The 23,166-nt window shown below is 32.0% G+C and overlaps 1 protein-coding gene across 1 annotated transcript in view; it reads right to left on the reverse strand.

Annotated features, from left to right (window-relative positions):
• ADAM2 (ADAM metallopeptidase domain 2) overlaps positions 1–23,166 on the reverse strand; it is an 88,597-nt gene that overhangs the window by 53,413 nt on the left and 12,018 nt on the right. The window contains exons 6-13 of the mRNA XM_066383598.1: positions 22,608–22,664; positions 18,093–18,164; positions 17,510–17,676; positions 16,435–16,516; positions 9,996–10,132; positions 2,278–2,458; positions 451–549; positions 143–338 (exon numbers count right to left, since the gene is read on the reverse strand). Of these exons, the coding sequence (XP_066239695.1) occupies positions 143–338; positions 451–549; positions 2,278–2,458; positions 9,996–10,132; positions 16,435–16,516; positions 17,510–17,676; positions 18,093–18,164; positions 22,608–22,664 (991 nt within the window). The remainder of the gene's footprint in view (positions 1–142; positions 339–450; positions 550–2,277; positions 2,459–9,995; positions 10,133–16,434; positions 16,517–17,509; positions 17,677–18,092; positions 18,165–22,607; positions 22,665–23,166) is intronic.

The following is a 23,166-nucleotide window of genomic DNA, read 5'->3' on the forward strand; positions in this document are numbered from 1 at the left end:
GTATTCCTCTTCTCTCTCTGTAATCTTTTAAAATATTTATAATAAAATTACATTATTTTAAAAATCACAATTATAGATCAATATCTATTTTTTTCCAGTTTCCAAATAATGCATATACAGGAAATAAAATAATAATAAATACCTTCACCAAATAGTTCCTGACATTGTTGTGACAGGCTCAAACATTTTCCATCCACACAGAACCATTCATTGTTTCCACAGGGAAAACCATCCAGAATGTAAACGTCATCAGGACATGATGCAACTGATCCATTGCAATATTCCGGCAGATCACAGTCATCTAAAGAATCCCTGCATGTTTCTCCTTTATCTTTATACTGATGATGTGAGGTAAATGATATTGGATAAAGCAGAATGGAATAATAAATATTATAAAGAATGATAACCTTACTTACATAGGTAATATAGAAATTTTAAGAAGGCTCTTACTCTACAATCAGAACAGCATAATCCAGAAATACAATTGAATCCGGCTTTTATTGTACATGTGGCCGGATCACAGCAAACATTTTCTTCATCTAAACATTGCTGAAAGGCAAACCAAATGTTCTTAAATATCTTCCAACTGCTATTTACATAGGTACATAATTTAATCATGTTAAAATAAGATGTCTCTGTACAATACATATATTACAGATAGATGCTTAACTTACATGTTGGCAAACAGAAAAATTAAACACATTTATTCATTCATATATTTACCAGAAATGTATTGGTTACCTACAGTGTGCTAGACTGAATTGTTTATATTTTCTAGAGTAGGTTTGACTATACTGGTAAGATTTTCTGAAATATTGGAGGCCACCTAAACAGTCCTCGAAAAACTCTCTGGTCCTTATAGATAAAGATAGTTAAATACAAGCTATGAAATGGAAGCTGAATTTTAACAATTTCATTTTAATAACTAGTTCTTACTTATTCTTTATGAATCTACTATTTAATAAATCTGTAACATTTATGAGATATTCAAAGTTTATATCACTTTTAATTCTTTAAAGATGAAGAGCTAGAAATGATGTTTCTATGGTGACTGAAATTATCACCTTTACATCACTCATCCATATTTCTTGATGTCTTGTGTTTTATGCTGTAATTCATCTATGCCCAGTGAATCCATTTTTCTAACGTTTTATTAGGCTTAATAAAAGAAACCTGTAAGAAAAGAAAGCTGGAGAGTGATGCATTCATGTACTTGTGCACGCGCACACACACTCTTTTAAAATTCCCATAGATTATAAGTAGGGTTAATTGGGCTAAAAATTTTAATAAGTTGCACAACAGTAAATCAGATTTCAGTGATCTTAATCTGAACTGTTAACATAATGCTTAATAGAATACACTAAATTTGCAATATTTTCCAGAACTATTCTGTCTAATCTATGTCATCATCATTGCTATTGCTATCTCTATGGGAGTCCAAATGGTTAGGTTATATAACAGGGATTTGGGACTCAATTATGTGACATTTATTAGAGCCAAGAGATCCAGTACTACTGTCAATTTTTATTAGAAATCTTCAAGGCCTTTCCAAAAAAATCTAAACAAGCAAAGAACAGGTGAGTGCTGAGGAATAATTTCTTAAAAACATATTACCCAGCTACATATCTTAAAATATGTTTTTCCTTTTGGAGAGGGTACACATGAATAACTTCAGCTATTGCAGCGAAAAACACTGAGCTCTATTCACATCTTCTTGATTCTCTCAGGTCTACACCACTCACTGTGAGTCTTGCAGTTTCTCTTTCCGTCATTGCATTCCCTTTGTCACCTCTCTTTCCACCTCCCTCTGATCCAGTAGCTTCTTGTAAGACCTCTTTGTGTTCAAAAACCAGCTCCTATAAATTTGTATGGCCCAAATCTTTTAGGCTTAACTATTGACCTGAATTAAAATGCTAAAGCCAGAAACATTCCTTCTATGTTTTTTTTACTCAATTATAAACCTATTATATCTTTCTGAATGGTGGAGGATTTTGCTTAAGAATAAATACAAGGAAAGAATACATAAGAGTTGAAACCTAGGTTAACTCAGTTATAGGATGAAAGACCTTGAAAAATCAGTTGTAAGGCTAATTTACAAACCATTAAATCTATATTTCAATATGTAAGTGCACTCATTAGTTTATTAAAATTCTTATATGCCTTCTCTGGATCCTCATAGAAAAGTGAGTTCAATAAATTATGGTAAATAACAGTGTAACACTATAAAAATAATTTTCTATGTAATTCTGGTATGTAGTCTTTCAAATTATCACCAACCTCCGTAGTCCCACAGTCACACTCTTCTCCATCTTCCAACTTTTGATTACCACAAACTGCATCTTTGTATGATGGATTTAAACGTGGATGATTTTGAAGACATTGAGATTTTGGCTTTGAAATAAAATGTGTAAAATCTTCCATGCTGCAGTTGCTAAAGTTCTTCACACCACTGGAATAACTAAAAATATATTAAACTTCAAATTTTTTGCAAGCATTGCATCCATAAACTGCCTAACATGGGAATAAACTTATTTAATAACATTCTACAACCAACAAAATGCTCAATTTTGATAGTGTTCAAGTTTATCTGTGTATAGTAAGTCAACTGTGCAAAAATTTATCTTAACTATTTTTAATAAGAATAAATAGCTAATCAATAAATTTTTATTAGATCTTCTATTACAGTTACTTATAACACTATTGTCTCCTTTAGTTCCTACCTCACAGAGTGGTGTATATGTTTCATTTTTGCTTTTTTTTCCTTTCATGACTTCTAAATATTATAATATCCTTGTATGGACAAAAAGATTAGGCATTTCCACTTCATTTTATTTACTTATAAGTAATTTTACTCAGTTCTGGTTTTAAATTACTCCAGTACCTGACAACTCAAGATATTTATTTTTTCTAACTCAAACTTATCAGCTAAACTTTAGAGTCCAATATCCAATTCTTTACTCAGTGTTTAAACAGAGATAACATTTCTAAGCACACATGTAGTTACTACTTCTCTTTATTCCCTTAGTAACATTGATTTTTCTTCAACATTTTGATAAAAAACTGAAATATTATTTACTTAATATGTATTGATTATCTTGTCATACTAACTTTTTAACTCTAGGAGAAGGCATTTCATTTGTTTTGTTCACTAGCACAAAGTTAAGAGCTCAATGATTATTTTTAAAAATATAAATAATACACAACAAGTTAAAAATGTAGTATAGTAGATTATTTGGTTGCTCTTTTGCTATAATTTTTATTATTCTGAACAGTATCAAAAAGTAAAAATGATACAATCATGAAGGGTTATAATTTGATGACATATATAGCTAAAATGAGGTTATTGAACTTTAAAGCCACATAAACTTAAATCTTAGTCATTCAGATTACTACATGAAAATGTTATTTTACTTGAGGACTTCAAACAAATTAGGGAGTTTTGAACATAGTACCAATTTTGATTTTTTTGTTGTTGTCACATTCTGGTTGAACATGCTTTTCAGTGATATTAATCATGATGAATAGATTTATTATTACACTACTAACAATTCAGATTATTTCTATCTAAATACCAAATCAAAAGGAAGAACTGAATAAAATTTTAATATTACTGAGAACCAGGCAATGCAAGGTATGTTTGCTATGTGTGAACTAGTCCATGATACACTTTTTGGTAATAAAATTAATGTTTTCATTAGAAAGAAAATAATAATAATTATATCCAACTGGAGAATTTATTTGCAGTTTGAATCTTTGCATGGATTTTCTGGATATTTCCATTACTTAGTCTCTCAATTTTTCCTGATAACAGAGTCTCTGACTTTCAGATCAACACATAACTTTCTGGTATAAATGCCTAAATTTTTCAACTTTTTGTAAAATTAGGTGTGAGCAAATATAAAGGTTAGATATTTAGGCTAAAAAGAAGCCATAAAAATTGTTCTAGGAAGTAATGTTAACAGCCATGCTTTTATGCAACAATCTTTTATGTGCCCCTTTGATCTATTGATGACCATAAATTTGCTTAACTGTTGAGTTAAAGCTACCATCATGGGTTATAACATTATCTTGGAAATGGAAGACACTCTGCAGAAATCAATGTGAAATTAATTGCAAAATGTTACACAATAGAATTTTCCCAAAATAATAATAAGTTTCTCTTTGGTTTAAGCCATTATTACTTTGGGTTTTCTATTACTTGCAGCAAAATTTAAATACAAACTGTCTCAATAAATACAGATCTCAATCAGGGTACTGCTGTTTTAATCACATCTTAGATATTTATTTCTTGACCACAGTGTTGCTAAGCATTAATAAGAGGTCGTAGTGTTCTCATTACAATGCTGTAGAGAATAATAGAATAGAGTACCTTTTTCTTACTTTATAAATAAAACATGTTTTCCATATATTTCATTTTTCAGAAGCAACACTATTAGAAATAAAATAAATAAAGCTTGTCTTCAAATATAACCTTAAAGAAATTAACTGTGGCATCTCCATTACCAACTAAATACAGAAAAACAACACCTCACATTCTTTCATTTACTGTGAAGTATGCACAGCATGAAAAAAAATCAAGCAAAAATGGTAAACAAGAGAGATTTAGAAATACTTTATTAAATAAATTGTAACAACTTCAAAAGATATATCATATTTTACCATGGATAAGACACACTTTTTTGAAAAATTTGGAGTCTAAAAACTGGGTACATCTTATACAGTGGTTGTGAATTTTTTACTTGCATTTCCTGCTTTTTCACACAGATGAGAAGTTGTATGAATTTTATGATGAATAAAACTTCAGTACAATAACTTAATGTAATACTTTTTTTTTTCAAATTTCGAGCCCCAAAATTAAGGTTTGTCTTATACATGGGAGCATCTTATATATAGGGAAATATGATATATCTAAAAAACGTATTTTTGGATGATGCCTGACATTAATTCTGAAATGAATTATTTCATAATTATTTGAAAATTAACTAATATACTTATAAAATAATCTACTGGACAAAGAAGAAATCTCAAAGAAGTTGTGAAAATATTTCAACCACAGAAAAAACAAATTTAAAAATATAAAAAATATCATGTATGTAATTTAAACTGTGGTTAGAGGAAATTATGTAACTTTATAGGACTTACACAAAAAGAAAGTTTATTTATTTATTTTTCTTTTATTAATTTTACTAGGGTGACATCAATAAATCAGGGTACATATGTTCAAAGAAAACATGTTCAGGATATAAAAAGAAAGTTTAAAATCAATTAGTTGAGTTTTCATATAAAAATCTGGAGAAAAAAACAAAATTACCTCAAACTATGCACAAATAAAGAAAAACAAAATGGACAAGGACTAGTAAGAGTGAATAAAATTAAATATGATCTTTAAAAAACTTAATTTGATGAAATCTGTTAGAAGTGATTAAGATAAAAGGAGAAAATACAAATTATCTATGGTATGTCATAGATAAGAGAGATAATTATCACTAGAGATCCCAGTTACTTTTAAGGAAAAATAAATGAGTACTATTAATACTTTATAAAAATTAATTTCAATAAAAATAGTAGAAAAAATTATTAAAATCTTAATATCTTTATATCTTAATTTTTTTTTAAAGAGACAGAGAGGGAGTCCAAAAGAGGGACAGATAAGGACAAAGAGACAAGAAGGGAGAGAGATGAGAAGCATCAATTCTTTGTTGCAGCACCTTAGGTGTTCATTGATTGCTTTCTCATATTGATTGCTTTCTCATATGTGCCTTGACTGGGGGCTACAGCAGAGGGGTCATGAATATGATTCCATGCTAAAGCCATTGACTTCATGCTCAAGCTGTTAAACCTGTGCTCAAGCCTGCGACCTCAGGTTTCAAACCTGTGTCGTTCACGTCCCAGTCCAAATCTCTATTCACTGCGCCACCACCTGGTCAGACTACTTATTGATTATTAAATACCTTCCTCAAAAAAGATCTCTAATTACAGATGACTTCATTGGTGAATTCTAAAAAATAACTTAAAAAGAATTAATACCAATTTTTCAAAATTACCAATGTTACCCTGATAATAAAACCAGTAAAAATATTTACAAGAAAAAACAACTAAAAACAAATATTTCTTGTAATATGGAGTCAAATGTAAAGAAAAAAATACAGCAACAAATAAAATAAATACAAAAGAAAAGGATATACATCATGCTCAAATATTCTTTATCCTGGGAAAATAAAGTTATTTACACAATTGACAATCAACAAAATGTATTTTAATATTTCAACAGCATAAATAGAAAAAACACATGATCAGCTCAATACTTGAAGAATCTATTCATAAAAAAAACTTTGGCAAATAAAAAATAAAAAAGAATTTCCTCAGTCTGTTTTTAAAAAACCTGTATAAAAAACCTTTACCTAACTTATTTAATGGTGAAAGATTAAAGATTTTTGTCCATAAATCAAATAAATGTAAAGCCAAGACAGACACATATCCCACTCCTATTTTACATTAAAGTAGAGGTCCTAATCATGGTTGAAGACAAAATATAGAAATTGAAAAAAGTAATGACTGAAAAGAATAATTAAAATTGAATGTACAATATGTAATTGCACAGGTGTAAAATTTTAATAAAGCTAAATTAAAATCCTAGAACTAATACGTTAGTTTAGTAAAGCTATAGGATGTAATTTCAATATAAAATGATCAATAGAATATATATTTGTCACAAAAAATGGAAGTATCATAGTCATATAGTAGGCACAATTAAAAAAAGCAATATATGTCAATCTATTTAATAATTTTGGAGACTTAATAATCTCTCCAAAAAAATATAGTGAGGAAACTTCATTTTGAAAGTTTCTAATCATGATGAGACTAATTCAGGTATCCCAACCAAATTAACTACTCTCCAAATTGAACAAAGAATAATTTGACAATATTTAGGAAGCAGTAGAGGATCCAAAAAGCTATTAATATTTAAAATCTTCTAATCCTTCTTATAATTTCATCATCATCATAAATATTATCATCATTACATTCAGTATCACAAGCAACATATCATCACTGTAAAAAGAACTATAATCAAAGATAAATAAAAATTTAAGAAGTAGTGCTTAATATTATTATTATGAGCTACATAAAATATCATTTGTCTTTATTTTAAATAACTAGGAGAAAAAAAAACAGGGCATGGACTTTATTACAAGAAATTTATTTGGGGATGTGATCCTAGGAAGCAAGATTAAGAATGTAGGAATAGAAAAAGAGAATGAGGAAAAGTCAACCTAGGTATGTTTTATTGAGATGGTAATAGTGGCTTAATTCTGTTGGGACCAGAAAGAAGCATATAGAGTATTTAATTAATTTTTTCTTAGATAGTCAGGATCTGGTGTTCCAATAAACTTGTTGAAGGTTGCTCCTGTGAAAGTGCTGACTGCCTTCATTTTAAGGCCCACTTTATGGATAGCCTAAGGAAGAAGCTGATTAATATTTCATGGATTTCAAAATGTTGACCAGGTCATTGAGTGTTTCTTGTTAAAGAAATACTTTTGCTCTCTTATGTATGTCCATAAATCTCAATTTTATATCCCACCTATGTGTGAAATCATATAGTTTTTAGCTTTTTCTGATAATGTTCTCAAGGTCCAGGGGGAGGAGAACTGTTGGGGAGGAGGGCGGAAGGGAGTTGTGAGAAGGGTATAAAGAGGGACCAAAAAAAGGTGGTGGAGGATGATTTGACTTTGGGTGATGGGTATACAACATAATTGACTGTTCAAATGATGGGGAGATGTTTACCTGAAATCTATGTACACTTGTTGGTCAATGTTACCCTGTTAAATTTAAATTTCTAAATAAAAAAAATACAGAAATACTTTTAGGTGGAATGTGAACTAAAGTTATAAAGATATGCATACTTTTTGCTCATTACAAATCATTCACATTCCTCATTTCCACACTTTCTTGTCTCTAAATTTCCAAGTTTGCAGCATCTAGATCCTTGATCAAATATCACAGCTCAGGCCCTAGCCAGTTGGCTCAGTGCTAGAGCGTCGGCCTGGTGTGCAGAAGTCCCGGGTTCGATTCCCAGCCAGGGCACACAGGAGAAGCGCCCATCTGCTTCCCCATCCCATCCCCTCTTCTTCCTCTCTGTCTCTCTCTTCCCCTCCCGTAGCCATTGGAGCAAAGATGGCCCGGGCGCTGGGGATGGCTCCTTGGCCTCTGCCCCAGGCACTGGAGTGGCTCTGGTAGCAACAGAGCGACACCCCGGAGGGGCAGAGCATCGCCCCCTAGTGGGCAGAGCATCGCCCCTGGTGGGCGTGCCGGGTGGATCCCGGTCGGGCGCATGCGGGAGTCTGTCTGACTGTCTCTCCCCATTTCCAGCTTCAGAAAAATACAAAAAAAAAAAAATTAAAAAAAAAATATCACAGCTCAGGTTATATACATCCTGATCTCTGGCATTTCTCTCATACAAGATAAAAATTAATTATTTGTAAATATGCTTACTAGACATTTACTATTTTCTACTGTCTTTAAGTCTTAATCTAGTTAGAAAACAATGTGGAATAGTGATTTTTAAAAATTTTAACATTGTGAAGGCGTGCTTTTGAAACCAGACAGCATTTTCTCTGTCTAGTCAGTTTTAGGTACTCTTGTTTTGCCATTGGTGTGAAGAAATTGAGATATTGGTCCAATAGCTGTAAGAGCCTTGGGGATTTGGGATCCCTGTTTGTGTTATTTACTTGCATTATCTGGATCTTTTTAAGCTTATTCTCAGATATACTGTTTTGGTCATCAGATAGATTAATATGCCTACTTGATCTTATAATTCTGTGGTTATAAAAATACACAAAGTATGATAAAATTATTCAACTTCAGGAACATATTAACTTCATGTTTCCCGGATGCATGCTCAACTATCCAAGGGTCTAGTAGCCCACCAAAAGCTGAAAAAGTACTCCAGGGGTCTGCACTACAAAGTTTGACACTTGTCAGAGGTTCCCTATGAAACTTATTTTATCAGGAATATATTTAGTCTTATTGTATCTTAATGGTCATAAGTACCAAAGAACAGGCATCCTGCATTGCATCCTGCTCCTGCTGCAGTGTGCTCTCTGTACAGCATCTCCTGCCAAAGGTGTCCTTGTTACCATCAGATTACTTATTGATCCAGTTCAACAATTATTTCATAAATGTTTTTTTACTATAACCACTTTCGGGATAACTATTTTTATATGAGTTCCTCACAAATTAGAGACTGAGATAAAAATTTGAATGCAAGTACTTTTAGGAAATAATTGTGGGAGCAAGAGTGAGGGAATGAAGAGAGTGAGATGGTACTAAGTTTGTTTTTACAGACAATTGACCTTGATTTTTCTAATACACCTAAGAATCAGAAAACATCTCCAAAAATTGTCCATCAGAAAGATAAGAGGCTGGCTCCAGTCACTGATTTGATGATAAATTTTCTAACCCTTGACTATTTGGTCCCAATTTTATAAAATCTCATAGCATACACTAAGAATAATGATGATAATAGAAAATTCACTGGATTTTAAGGCATGATAAGGATATTACAATAGACCTTCTTTAATGACAAAGGAAAAGCTGAATCACAGCATCTACAAAATTAACAGATGCCAAGACCTCAGGTGAGCCAGGGTAGAATGAAGGAGATTCATGCAGATAAAACCATACTAGTAAATCATTCTTGCATAGTGATCACAAATCAGTATTTGTTTACCTATTCAAGCCTTAAGTTATAAAATCATGCAGTAAATATAGTAATAAATGTAGGGATAGATAACATATGACCAAGCAAGTATGACATTAAATTAAGAAATATTGAGATAGATATTTGGGACTAGGATTATGTGTTTTGATCTGAAGATCACTGGTCACAGTTTATGCTCAAACATTTTAAATTACTTTAACAGGGTAGACTTTAAATATACTAAAATTATTTTCATACATACCATAAGTATAAAGCATATAAAAATAAGGCATCTTACATTGCTTCTGGGTTCATTACGCAGACAGCTCCTGAGCACTGGCATTTGCTAATGTCATCATAATCTATTTCCATACTAAGGCTGAGTAATTGAGCTATGATAACTGCAAGCGATTCCAGACTTATGGTTTTGAGGTGCTGGGGAAGAAAAAACATACATGTGCATAGTCACATTTTAGATGATAATTCAGTTATTGGGAGAATAATGTAGTCATTAAAAATAGTCACATGACAAAATGGTAAGCTGTTTCTAATATATTAACCATAGAAATGTCATTCATGTGCTGGCCTAATTTGTTACAGGTACTATTATCAATATAAGATAAATATGGATAGTGAAATCTAAAATTTTATCAAAATGTAAATGTATGGTTCATTTGGTGGCATCAGAACATGATAGAAATTGCCCCAATAACATAGTTATATATAACAATAATTAAAGTCACATTTGTACTAACAAAAATTTTTTTAAAGATATATACATAAACACATACAGCATCAAATTTATAATAATGCTTATTTATAATTTGATAATTTAGAGATATATTTTATATAAATGTTCACATATTTTAAAAAATCATAAATTAACCCATTAAATTAATTTATATTATGATTATAATGACTGGTAGAAAATGCCAACTTTCCACAGTTATTTAAACATTATTTTCAAAATTAAAATGCCTTTATCATTTTCTTTTTTAAATGAATGTGCTTATTATCATTAATACATTTGGACCATACCAAAACATATGAAGTTTAAGAGAAATCCACAAATCACACTAGTTCTTTAAAACAGTGGTTCCCAAACTTTTTTGGGCCACGGACCAGCTTAATGTCAGAAAATATTTTCACGGACTGGCCTTTAGGGTGGGACGGATAAATGCACAAAATAAAATTATGCGACTGGCGTAAAAACTGTGGTATTTTAAAATATAATTGTCGAACTTACAAGACAAGCAACAAGAGTGAGTCTTAGACGGATGTAACAGAGGGAATCTGGTCATTTTTAAAAAATAAAACATTGTTCAGACTTAAATATAAATAAAACAGAAATAATGTAAGTTATTTATTCTTTCTCTGTGAACCAGTACCAAATCGCCCATGGACCAGTATCGGTCCATGGCCCAGGGGTTGGGGACCACAGCTTTAAAATATATCTTTATTTTTGCATTTGTTCAACATTCATTTCTTTTCTTTATTTATTTTCAATTACAGTTGACATATATTATTATATTAGTTTCAGGTTTATACCCCAGTGATAAGACGGTACATTACTTATTAAGAGATCACCCTGATAAATCTCATACCCTTCTGACATCATGCATAGTTATTACAATATTACTGACTATATTCCCTATGCTGACTATATTCCCATGACTATTCTGTAACTACCAATTTTTTCTTCTTTTATTTTTTTATTTTTTTTATTAATTTTTATTTATTGTGTTACCACCTTACACCTGTCAGGATGGTGTTCATTAATAATAACACTTTTATAAATGTACTTCAGGGTAAGTTTCAAAGAATATATTTTGCATTTTCTATTTGCTTCTTTTCATCAACTATCCATCAATTTTCCCACCCTGCTTTCTAGCCCAGGATGACATCAATAGATTATGCCAAAAGGTTCCTTTGCCCTCTGCTTTATTTTGGTCTAATGGAGAGGAGAGGGTGAGAAAAGAGCAAGGTATTTATTATTATCATTGTCAAGGCACCTCTGACTGTCTGAATTCTTGAGTAGAAGTCTCTGTACTCTGTGTGTGACCCTAATATACTGACTCTGTCTTTTCCTTCAAGCTTGGGTGACCAATTAAATATTTTTATTACTAGTCTTGAGACAGTACAAAGTCCTAATGTCTTGCATACACATTGATAACTGGTTACTTTCTTTTCATTTTTTGTTTACTAATTTTAAATTATTGTGTTAACATGGATTCAAGTGTCTCACTCAAAATAACTCCCTCACCCCTGTTTCTTGTCCACCATTACCTCCCCTTTGCATCCCTCCCCCTAACTCTCTCCCTCCGTCCCTTTGGGATTTGCTGTCCTGTTATCTGTATCTATGTGTTATGTATATATAATTTCATTAATCCCTACACCTTCTCTGATCTCATCCCCTCATCCTTCTTCCCTCTGACTGCTGTCCCTCTGCTCCCTGTGACCCTGCCTCTGCTTCTATTCCATTCTTCAGTTCACTTTGTTCATTAGATTCCACATATAAGTGCGATCATTAGATATTTGTCTTTCTCTGCCTGGCTTATTTACTTAGCATAATAATCTCCAAGTCCATCCATGCCAATGCAAAAGATAAGATTTCCTTCTTTTTCACAGCCACATAGTATTCCATTGTGTATATGTACCGAGCTTTTTTTATCCACTTTCCACTGACAGACACTAGGGCTGTTTCCAGATCTTGGCTATTGTAAAAAATGTTGCAGTAAACACGGGGGTGCATTTCTTCTCTTGAATCAGTGATTTGGTATTCTTAGTATATATTCCTAAAAATGTGATAGCTGGATTAAAGGGCAGTTCCATTTTTAATTTTTTTGAGGAAATTCCATACCATTTTCCACAATGGCTGCACAAGATCAACTCGTTTATCAGTTGAATGTAACCATCTATTTTCAGAGAGTAGTAGAGAGAAAAAGAAAGAAGTGATGGAGGTGTGGGGTAGGGGGAAGAGGAGAAAAGAGGAGGAAGAACACGGGGGAGAGTAGAAAAAGTAGAAAAGGAAGAAGAGTAATGTTTGATTCTGTGGAAAAGAAAATAGAGGATTCTGCTAAATTTCAATAATGTAAATAATAGAATATTATAAATAGTATTATAATAAATAATAGGATATTATATTATTAGTATAGTTATTTTAGTGTTTGTTATTCATTTTTAGGTTGTAGAAAAGGCCTGGTATCCATTCAATCAATATGGCTTTATAATTGTTTTCTCTGTTGCTCCTGTTTCCTATAATCTTTTATAGTTCAATAAAATGGAAATAACAACATCCAAAATGTTTCACTCTAGTCATTTGTATAAAAGCTGTCCCCAGCACTCCCATGTTCCTTTATTTTCTATCTTTTCACTAGTGCATCTTTTCTGGTCTTTCTTTTCATAGTGTACTAGGGTAAAGATATGGTTTGTACTGGAGAAGACATTCCTTTGCATTTTCTTTGTGGCAATAGCAGTTTGGACTTCTATTAGTCAGCTAAGGCTATCATTACAAAATACCATGGACTGGGCTAGCTTAAATAACTGAACTTTATGCTCTCACAGTCTGGAGATTAGAAGTCCAAGATCAAGTTGCCAAAAGGGTTGCTTTCCAGTGAGGTCGCTCTTCCTAGCTTATAGAGGGCTGCCTGTTCACAGTGTCCTCATGTGGCCTTTTTTTGTGTATTCACAGGGATAGAGGTCTCTTGTCTTTTCTTCTATTTATAAGAACACCAGTCCTACTGCATTAGAGACCCATTATTAAAACCTCCTTTGATCTTAATTTCCTTTGCAAAGGTCCAATGTCCAATATGTAGTTACACTGGAGGTTAAGGCTTCAGCAAATTAAGCACACAATTTAGTTCATAGCAGACTAAATAAAAATAACCTCAAAGACGTATAAACTGGAGTATTAGAATTTTCTATAGGATAATGTTATGATTACTTTTGTTTTGAAAATAATGGAAAAACTGAAATTACATCTAGCATTGAAATATATAAATATTTTGTATAAAAGTTTACAACTTAGCAGACAGATTTCTTTTGGTGAAAATACCTGCTTAGGATAACAATTGTCAAATAACAATAACAGCAGTTGACATTTACTAAGACTCCATATGTGCCAATCACTAGAGTGAGAAATTTGCAGGCAAGTAAGTATTGATGGATACTTCTTTTGTTTTACAACATGTGATTACTTTCCATAAATGTGTCTGCCATGATTGCTTTGTAAAAACTTCCAGTCACTAACATTAGAAATCAAGATTTTATATATGCCTTTTAGATCAAGATTGTTATCTGTTCAAACTTTCTAAAATTTTGGTCTGATAAATTAGTTAGCCAAGTATACTTATTCCTGCTAGTAGCTCTTTCAGTGTTTGCTTTTTGCATCTTAGTTAGGTATATATGAGTTCATAGAGTATAGGTATATATGATATATATATGAGTTCATATATATGCTTATATTGTAAATTTTTGTTCCATTCTAAATAATCACTTAAAATCCATATCTAGTTTATGTGAGGAACATTTTGTTGCTTTATACTATTGATGTATCAAATTTCCTTTGGAGATATATTCAGTTCTTTTTCTTACTCTTTAGGGTTAAATTTTTTGTGGCATTTATATGAGTTTAAAATTGAAAAAGAGAAAATAATGAGATAAATTTTATTTTTAATAGCTGAAATTAAAGTATTTTTATTTTATTATTGCCTTCTGAAATTATTAATAACATTTTATTTGTGTGATATTTTTATGACTTTTAAATAATTTTGTTTTATATGGCATGCACAAATCTTAAGAGCTTTGATGTCATTTTATATACATATGTATGTATGAACAAATAGGATATTTACATAGATACACATTCATATACACTATTTATAATATTATATATGCATACATACATATATACACATATTTGTGAAGTATGTGACACATATCTAAATAATTACTAAACTATACAAAATATAGGTTATTTTTATCCTCCAGAAAGTTCTCTCCAGTGTTTTCTGGCATTACTGCTCCACAATTTGTAACTCTTATTCTGACTTTTATCAAGATGGAATATCCTCACTTACACATAAAAATGGCATAATGAAGTAAACATTTTTTTTGTTTGTTTCTGGCTTATTTTGGTCAAGGGAGTTTTTGAGATCCACCAATGTTGAATGCATAACAGGAAGCTTTTGTTGTTGTTGTTACTTACATTATGTGAATATACCAAACATATCACACATGTTTATTCATTTCATGAATAGAAGAACTCAGTACTGCTAAGATGTCTATGTTGTTTAAATTGGCCTAAAAATTAAATTCAAAATTAATCAAAATCCAAGCAGTTTTTGTTGAAATTAAAAAGCTGATTTTAAAATGGAAATTCAGAGAATCTAAACTAGCTAAATTAGTCAAAAGAAGTAATAGTAGTGTTTACTCTATCATTTTTGATGATTTACCATGAAACTATAGTTATTAAGACAACATGTTGTTGGTGGAAGGACAGAAAAAAAATGCCAATGATGATAAAAAAAAGACTAGAAATATGATGCTCTGATTTAATGACAGATGTGCCACAAGGGGATTAAGTAGGGAGGAAGGTTGAGATTTATATCAGAAGCCCCAGCGTCAACTGTTTGCTTCAACAACTCACACACTGAATATCAGCTATTGCTGATTTTCCAACAACAGGTCAGGCAATAGTTATCCCAATGAAATATGCAGAATAGGATAATACAGAAAGCCCTTCTCTAATCACTCTTCTCAATATAGAAACCACTCCCCACCACCCATGAGCTACACACTTTCCAGTAAATAATGATATCTCCTTCTACTTGGTATCTAACCTGCCTTTAGAGAAAATGATTTCTCCTCAACTTTTTGTTGATTGATGAAAGTCCTATGTCACATGAGAGTGATATGATATTTCAATATTACATGTTCCTGGGTAAATCAGCTAAATTCCAGCTTTGGAGACTGGTTAGTGGTTTGCTCATAAATGTAAGTCACATTTTCCAAACTATGATATATAAATTTGAAAGTTGATATTTGTGTCTTCATTTGACTGATTTATATTTTTATATCTTCACTTAGCTTCACTTGTTCACTAAGAGTTCATTGCTCCCACAAACCAAAACAGATATTGTATATACACAAACACACACACACAAAAAGGCAAGTCTTACATGTCAGAATAACCATAGCATTACAAAAGAGGTCAGAACCATATACCAATTATAAACACACCAAGATTTTCTATTAAGGTAAATAATGTCAATTAGGGCATTTGATTCTGTTATTCTTCACCTGTGCCCTACAAAGCATTTTAAAGCATTTGATAAATAGCTTCAAAAGTTTTATTTTAAGCTGGGTCATAATTATGTTAGCTACATAATTAAGAAAATGTTCAAAATCTAAAGTTGAAATTAAAATCAAGTAATAATTAAATACCAAATACAAGAAAATATATCAGCATTTTATAAGACTAAAATAAGTCACTACATTAACATCCTAAAAAAAATATTTTGAACTCATGAGAGGAAAATGGTAAAAATTTATGTGTATTAAATTCAATAAAGAGTTGCCCTAGTTTAAATATTTCTCTCAGCAGCAGGAACAAAGATCACTAGATTTGTTATGCAAATATTAATATACTTAGAAATAATAAAGGAAGTAAATATTTAACTACATATGATCTAAACAACATTCTATTTATATATCTTAGCCAAGCAAATTATACCAACCATAGCAATACCTCCTCCATATTCTCTATTGCATATCTTCCCTTGAAAGGTTGCACCAACATATTTTGATCTTTCTCTGTAACTTGTTAAAAAAATAACATTACACAATTTTTAAAACTAAAAACAATTAACATTTTGAATATTAATTTGAATAAATTAATTTGAATATACCTGATATATTTTTGCATATTTACATAATATACTCATAGATATATCCACTGAACATTAAAGTAACAAAGCATAAAATTACTAAATGTTTCTGTTTCTTTTGAAAATAAAATAGATCTTAAAACAAATATTATAAAGTGTATTCTCATACAAAATTCTTTTTAAAAAGAATGGAGTTTTTTTATGTAGCATTCATTAAAATTTAATGTATTCCTGGAAGATCAAAATAGAAAATTAAGTAAAATTTCTTAAAATTAAAAATATAAGGCAACACATTTATAAATAGGCAGAGTCATCTTATGAACTGAAGTTTCTCCTTAATGCCAGAGTCATGCAAAGGTATGGCATATTTCGGGCGCAGAAAATAACATAGAAGTTTATATTTTTAAATTAGAAAATATATAAATATATATATATGTTCTGAACATTAATTAAAGAAAAACAAGAAGCTTATTAAATAAAAAGGGTATCATAAATTTGTAAAAAGGTAGCACAATTTGAATGCATTATGTTAAAGATGTTTAAATATATAATAGTGCTCACATTTCCTTGTTATTGTTTTATGGAAATAAAGCATAAAATGAAGACAAATTACTATATTCATAGAATTCAGGCACATTTCTTTACATATACATTATTAATATATTTTATGAATAGTTAGAGACATTATACTATAGGGTAATGAAGCATAAGGTAACAAAATTGAAAGAGTGAATCTTGCATATACAAATAAATAGATGATATTGATAATTCTATAAAACTCATGTTGTGAAAAATAATATTCACAAGATGTGAAAAAAATAGTATGTAACTTTTTTTCTCTAAAAACCTGTCAACTGTCATAAATTAGATCATATATGAATATGGATTTTTTGTATAAGATTTAATAATGCCAAAATATGCTTACACAAGTAAAAATGCTACATCATGTGGACGTAAAACAAGATAAGATCTTTTCCATTTTAGAAATTTGTGTAATAATTCATTAGCATCTCCAGTAACTGGAATCTTATTTTCATCTATCCAAAGCTCCAATGAAGATAGAATTATTGTAATATTAAATGAAGTAAAAATCTGAAATAGAACACATAAAGAAAAGATATTCAAATATTATGGTCTAAGTAAATTTAGAAACTAAGTGTTAAAATAAACACTAGATGCATGAAAAGTATTGAAAATTGAATTTTAAGTCTGTTTTAAATCTTATAACCTAAATAATACATACTACTAATGAAACAAGTAATAATATTGGAAAAGCTTGTACTCAAGAAGTCCCATGTCAAGTGCTTTACTTAATTTAATCCTTACAATAACCTAATTAGGTATATGCATTTATTATTTCTATTAAACATCTAGAAAACTGAACCTTAAAGTGATGATATAATTTTCCCTTCACACAAGATGTGGATTCAGACAGTCTCATAAAAGAAACTACGAGAATTTTTTAAGAGATACAGCAAATGTAAAAGTACTAAAAAACAAACACTTACAGCATTAGTGAATCCAATCAACTGCAAAATTTTTTGAGTAACAACAAATGTATCAGAACCCAGATGATCATACTGAAAAAGATAATCACACATTTTATTTTATTTTTAATTTTTTTACAGAGACAGAGAGAGAGAGTCAGAGAGAGAGATAGATAGGAACAGACAGGAACGAAGAGAGATGAGAAGCATCAATCATTAGTTTTTCGTTGCAACACCTTAGTTGTTCATTGATTGCTTTCTCATATGTGCCTTTACCGCGAGCCTTCAGCAGACTGAGTAACTGCTTGCTCAAGCCAGTGACTTTGGGTCCAAGATGGTGAGCTTTTGCTCAAACCAGATGAGCCCACACTCAAGCTGGCGACCTCGGGGTCTCGAACCTGGGTCTTCCACATCCCAGTCTGACACTCTATCCACTGCGCCACCACCCAGTCTGGCACACATTTTAAATCTCAATATATATTGCTTAGTCTTTAATGATTATTTGTTTACATTTTAATATAGTGAGTTAAAATATTTAAACTACTAATTATTAGTTGTTAAAAATTATAGATATAATATTATATAGTTTCAGTGTGAAAAATGGGATATTTAACAAAATACTAAAAGAAATGACTACAAACTTCTAAAGTCATTGGACAATACCAGCATTACTCTGATACCAAATCCAGAGAAGAAAACAATCAAAAAATTACAGGCCAATATTTCTGATTAAAATAGATGCAAAAATCCTCAAGAAAAATGCTGGTACACTGAAATCAACAGTACATTAAAGTGATCACACACCATGATTAAGTGAGATTTATTCCATGGATAAAAAATGGTTTAATATTCACAAAATAGTTAATGCAATACACCACATAATAGGGGGAAAATCATATAATCATTTCAATTGGTACATAAAAGAGAATTTGACAAAATTCAACATCTTTACATAATAAAACCTCTCAACAAAATATATGTGTAGGGAATATACTTCAACATGAGAAAGACCATATATGACAGGCCCACAGATAACATCATGATCAATGGTGAAAAGATGAAAATGTTTCCCTTATAATTAGGAGTAATACAAAGATTCCTAGACTCACCACATTTACTTAGCAGAGAATTGAAAGTCTTAGTCAGAAAAATTAGGCAAGAAAAATAAATAAAATTCACACAAACTGGAAAACAAGTAAAATCGTCACTATTTGTAGATTCCATGGTATTATATATAGAAATCTCCAAAATTTTCACCAAAAAAGTGTTAGAACTATTAAGCAAATACAGTAAAGTAGCAAGATAAAAAAATGAATATGCAAAATTTGTTTCATTTTTGGCCCTGGCCGGTTGGCTCAGTGGTAGAGCGTCGGCCTGGCGTGCGGGGGACCCGGGTTCAATTCCCGGCCAGGGCACATAGGAGAAGCACCGATTTGCTCCTCCACCCCCACCCCCTCCTTCCTCTCTGTCTCTCTCTTCCCCTCCCGCAGCCGGGGCTCCATTGGAGCAAAGATGGCCCGGGCGCTGGGGATGGCTCCTTGGCCTCTGCCCCAGACGCTGGAGTGGCTTGGTCGCGGCAGAGCGACGCCCCGGAAGGGCAGAGCATCGCCCCCTGGTGGGCAGAGCGTTGCCCCTGGTGGGCCTGCCGGGTGGATCCCAGTCGGGCGCATGCGGGAGTCTGTCTGACTGTCTCTCCCCGTTTCCAGCTTCAAGAAAAATGCGAAAAAAAAAATTTGTTTCATTTTTATATACTAAAGGCAAACTATCGAAAAGATAAATTAAGAAAACAATCCCATTTACAATGACATCAGAAAGAATAAAATACCTAAGATAAACTTAACCATGCAAGCAAAAGATCTGTATACTTAAAACTATAAGATCGTGATGAGAGAATTGAAAAAAAAAAAGAATAAATGAAAATAAATTCAATGCTCAAGAATGAATACTGTTAAAATGTTTACACTACACAGAGCAATCTACAATCCCCTCCTCAGAGGCAGCAGAAGGACAAGAAAACCTTCAATTCCTGCAGGTAGCACAGGCAGATAGCAACAGGGGATCAAGAGAAACACCAAGTGCCTGACCTGTGGTGGCGCAGTGGATAAAGCGTCAACCTGGAAACGCTGAGGTTGCCGGTTCAAAACCCTGGGCTTGCCTGGTCAAGGCACATATGGGAGTTGATGCTTCTTGCCCCTCCCCCTTCTCTCTCTCTCTCTCTCTCTCTCTCTCCCCTCTATAATGAATAAATAAAAAATAAATAAATAAAAATAAATCCCAGTAAAAGAATATTATCCTAAAAAAAAAAAAAAGAGAAACACCAAGTGAATCAAGACCAAAATAGCATCATGAAGGCTCTGAAAACTTTAGTCACTGAGTACAACTGCATAACTTGGTCAATACTAATATCTAATAAAATTAAAATATTAAATAGAATCCTGAATCTCATAACTTAATAGTCGATATGTCCAGAAAACAACCAAAAAACACTAGCTATACCAAGAGCCAGGAAAATCACAACTTGAGAAAAAGCAACCAATATATGTCAACACCAAGGTAAATAATCTGTTAGAATTACCTGACAAAGCTTTTACAGTAGGCTTCATGGCAATATGACAACAAGAAACTAAAAATATGCCTCAGGGGGAGTGGCATTTGCAAAATGGAGGGCTAGAAAACTCCAAGTCCTTGTTGTTTTGACATCAATCAGAAATAGCTGAAATAAACTAATAAGAGTTCTGGAAACCAATTGAAAGACTACAGCAACCAAGCAGATGTCCAATCAAGAGAGAGTCAACTTGAAAATATTGGAAAATACTGTGGTGTTTTTACACTCCCTTGCCCTATGCCTTCTCTTGTGTCACATGGTTTAACCTGGAAGAGACTGCAGCCCAGTTCCATTTCCTCCGTCAAATCAGGGCCTGCAGAAAAGACTTTATTTGAAATGTTCTAATCTAACCTGTCTAAACGCTGCCTGAAGGGCTGGTTTCTGTCTCACCCAATTCAGATTTCAGGCAACAGAAAGGAATAGCCACTACTTGGGAAAGCTTGAGGGGGTGACAGACTGTCAGATGCTTGGGTAAGAGATCATGGGTGAAGATATACAACAGGCCCGCTAAAACCTCAAGAAGCCAGAATAAGACTCTTTGGGAAATTGAAATACCCAAAAGTAGCCCTGTATGTGGTGAAATTAAGAAAGCTTATTGGCCCTGGCCAGTGGCTCAGTGGATAGAGCATTGGCCTCGCATGTGGACACCTGGGTTCAATTCCTGGTCAGGGCACACAGGAGAAGGGACCATCTGCTTCTCTCCCCCTTGCTCTCCCTCTTCTCTCCCTCTTTGCTTCCAGGAGCCAGTGGCTTGATTAGATTGAGAATCACCCCAGGCACTGAGGATAGCTTGGGGGGGGGGGGGGTTGCTGGGTGAATCTCAATTGGGACGTATGCAGGTGTCTGTCTCTCTATCTCCCCTTCTCTCTCACACACACACAAAAAGAAAGCTTATCAAGACCTATACTCAGAAAAGATCTGAGAATATCCTAAATTTCCATCTCAGCTGACCTCTAAATTGAGAACAAGCCTAACTAATCACTGAAGGACTGCCCTGGTGCAGAGCCAATCTGCAAAAACTGCAAGAAGTGTTTATTTCAAATGCTGAATTTTCAACAAAAAACACAATGTTTCTTAGTCAGTTTGAGGTGCTATCACAAATATATCATAGACCAGTTGCTTAAACAACAAATATTTATCTCTAAGTTCTGGAAATTGTCTAAGCTAAAGACCGCAGCAGATCTGGTATCTGAGGAGAACCTTCTTCCTCGTTCAGAAATGACCATCTTGCTATCTTCTTCTTGTGTCCTACATGGCAGAAGAGTGAGGGAACTTTCTGGAGTCTCTTTTATAAAATCTTTAACTTTCTTGGTAAGGTCTCCACCTTAATGGCTTAACCTTCTCCCAAAGGCCCCATCCTCCAAATACCATCACATTATATTAGGTTTCTATATAATTTTCAGAGAAATGTGAATATTAAGTCTATACCATAAAATAAACAAACAAAAAATGTCCCAAAGGAATAAGATAAATTGACAGAAATAATCCTTGAGTAAATGCAGATGTACCAAAGTCTTTAAAATAACTGTCTAAAATATAATCAAAGAACTAAAAAAAACACAGACTGGAGAAAATCAAGAAAATTACATATAGACAAAATGAGAACATCAACAAAAATATAGGAATTATTACAAGAAACCAAATAAATTCCATAGCTATAAAATAGAATAATTGAACTGAAAACTCACTAGAAAGATTCAACAACAGATTTGAAGAGGTGGGACAAAGAATCAGCAAACTTGAAAAGAGTAAAATTGAAATTATTGAGTCTAAGGACCAGCCAAAAAAAATAAAAGTGGGATTTGTGAAATAACTATTAAGCAAAAAAAGATATAAATTATAGGAGATTCATAATCTTCCAGAAAAACAAGACATTATCAGAAGAAACTAATATAAATTGACATAAGGCAAATAAATCATAATATACTTACCAAATTTTTTTCAACTATAACATGCATTTCTATATACCGAGGCAACTCTGTAAATGGCTGAAAAAATTACATGAAAATTAAGAATTATATAAATATTTTAGTGTTTATCACTACTTCATGAATTCAAATGTGAAAAATTGAATTTTATATATATATAGAACCAGATAATATCAGTAAAACTAGGTATCAAAGATTCATTTTAGAATATTTTCTTTGTCACCTTTCTTGCAGCTGATCAACCATATAATTTACTCAGAAAATAACTTTCTTCTACCTTTCATTCTCCATATTCTCATTGGTTTTAAAATATTTACATTATTTGCTTTTCTGAAAGAAATAAAACCCTTTTCATTGACTCATTACAAAAGTTGTACATTTTTATTAGCTTAATGAGGCAATTATACATAATACTAAAAGTGTAAGGAATCACCTCTGTGTATAGAGTGATTATATTTCATCTGAACGATAAAGTTTTTCCTCAGAAAAAGATGAGCAACAAAGAATCAAAATGACTAACTTTCTTAAATTTGACCATAGTTATCTCAAAATGTAAATTCTG

The sequence above is a fragment of the Saccopteryx leptura genome, chromosome 4 (genome assembly GCF_036850995.1).
Source record: "Saccopteryx leptura isolate mSacLep1 chromosome 4, mSacLep1_pri_phased_curated, whole genome shotgun sequence".
NCBI classification, from domain to species: domain Eukaryota; kingdom Metazoa; phylum Chordata; class Mammalia; order Chiroptera; family Emballonuridae; genus Saccopteryx; species Saccopteryx leptura.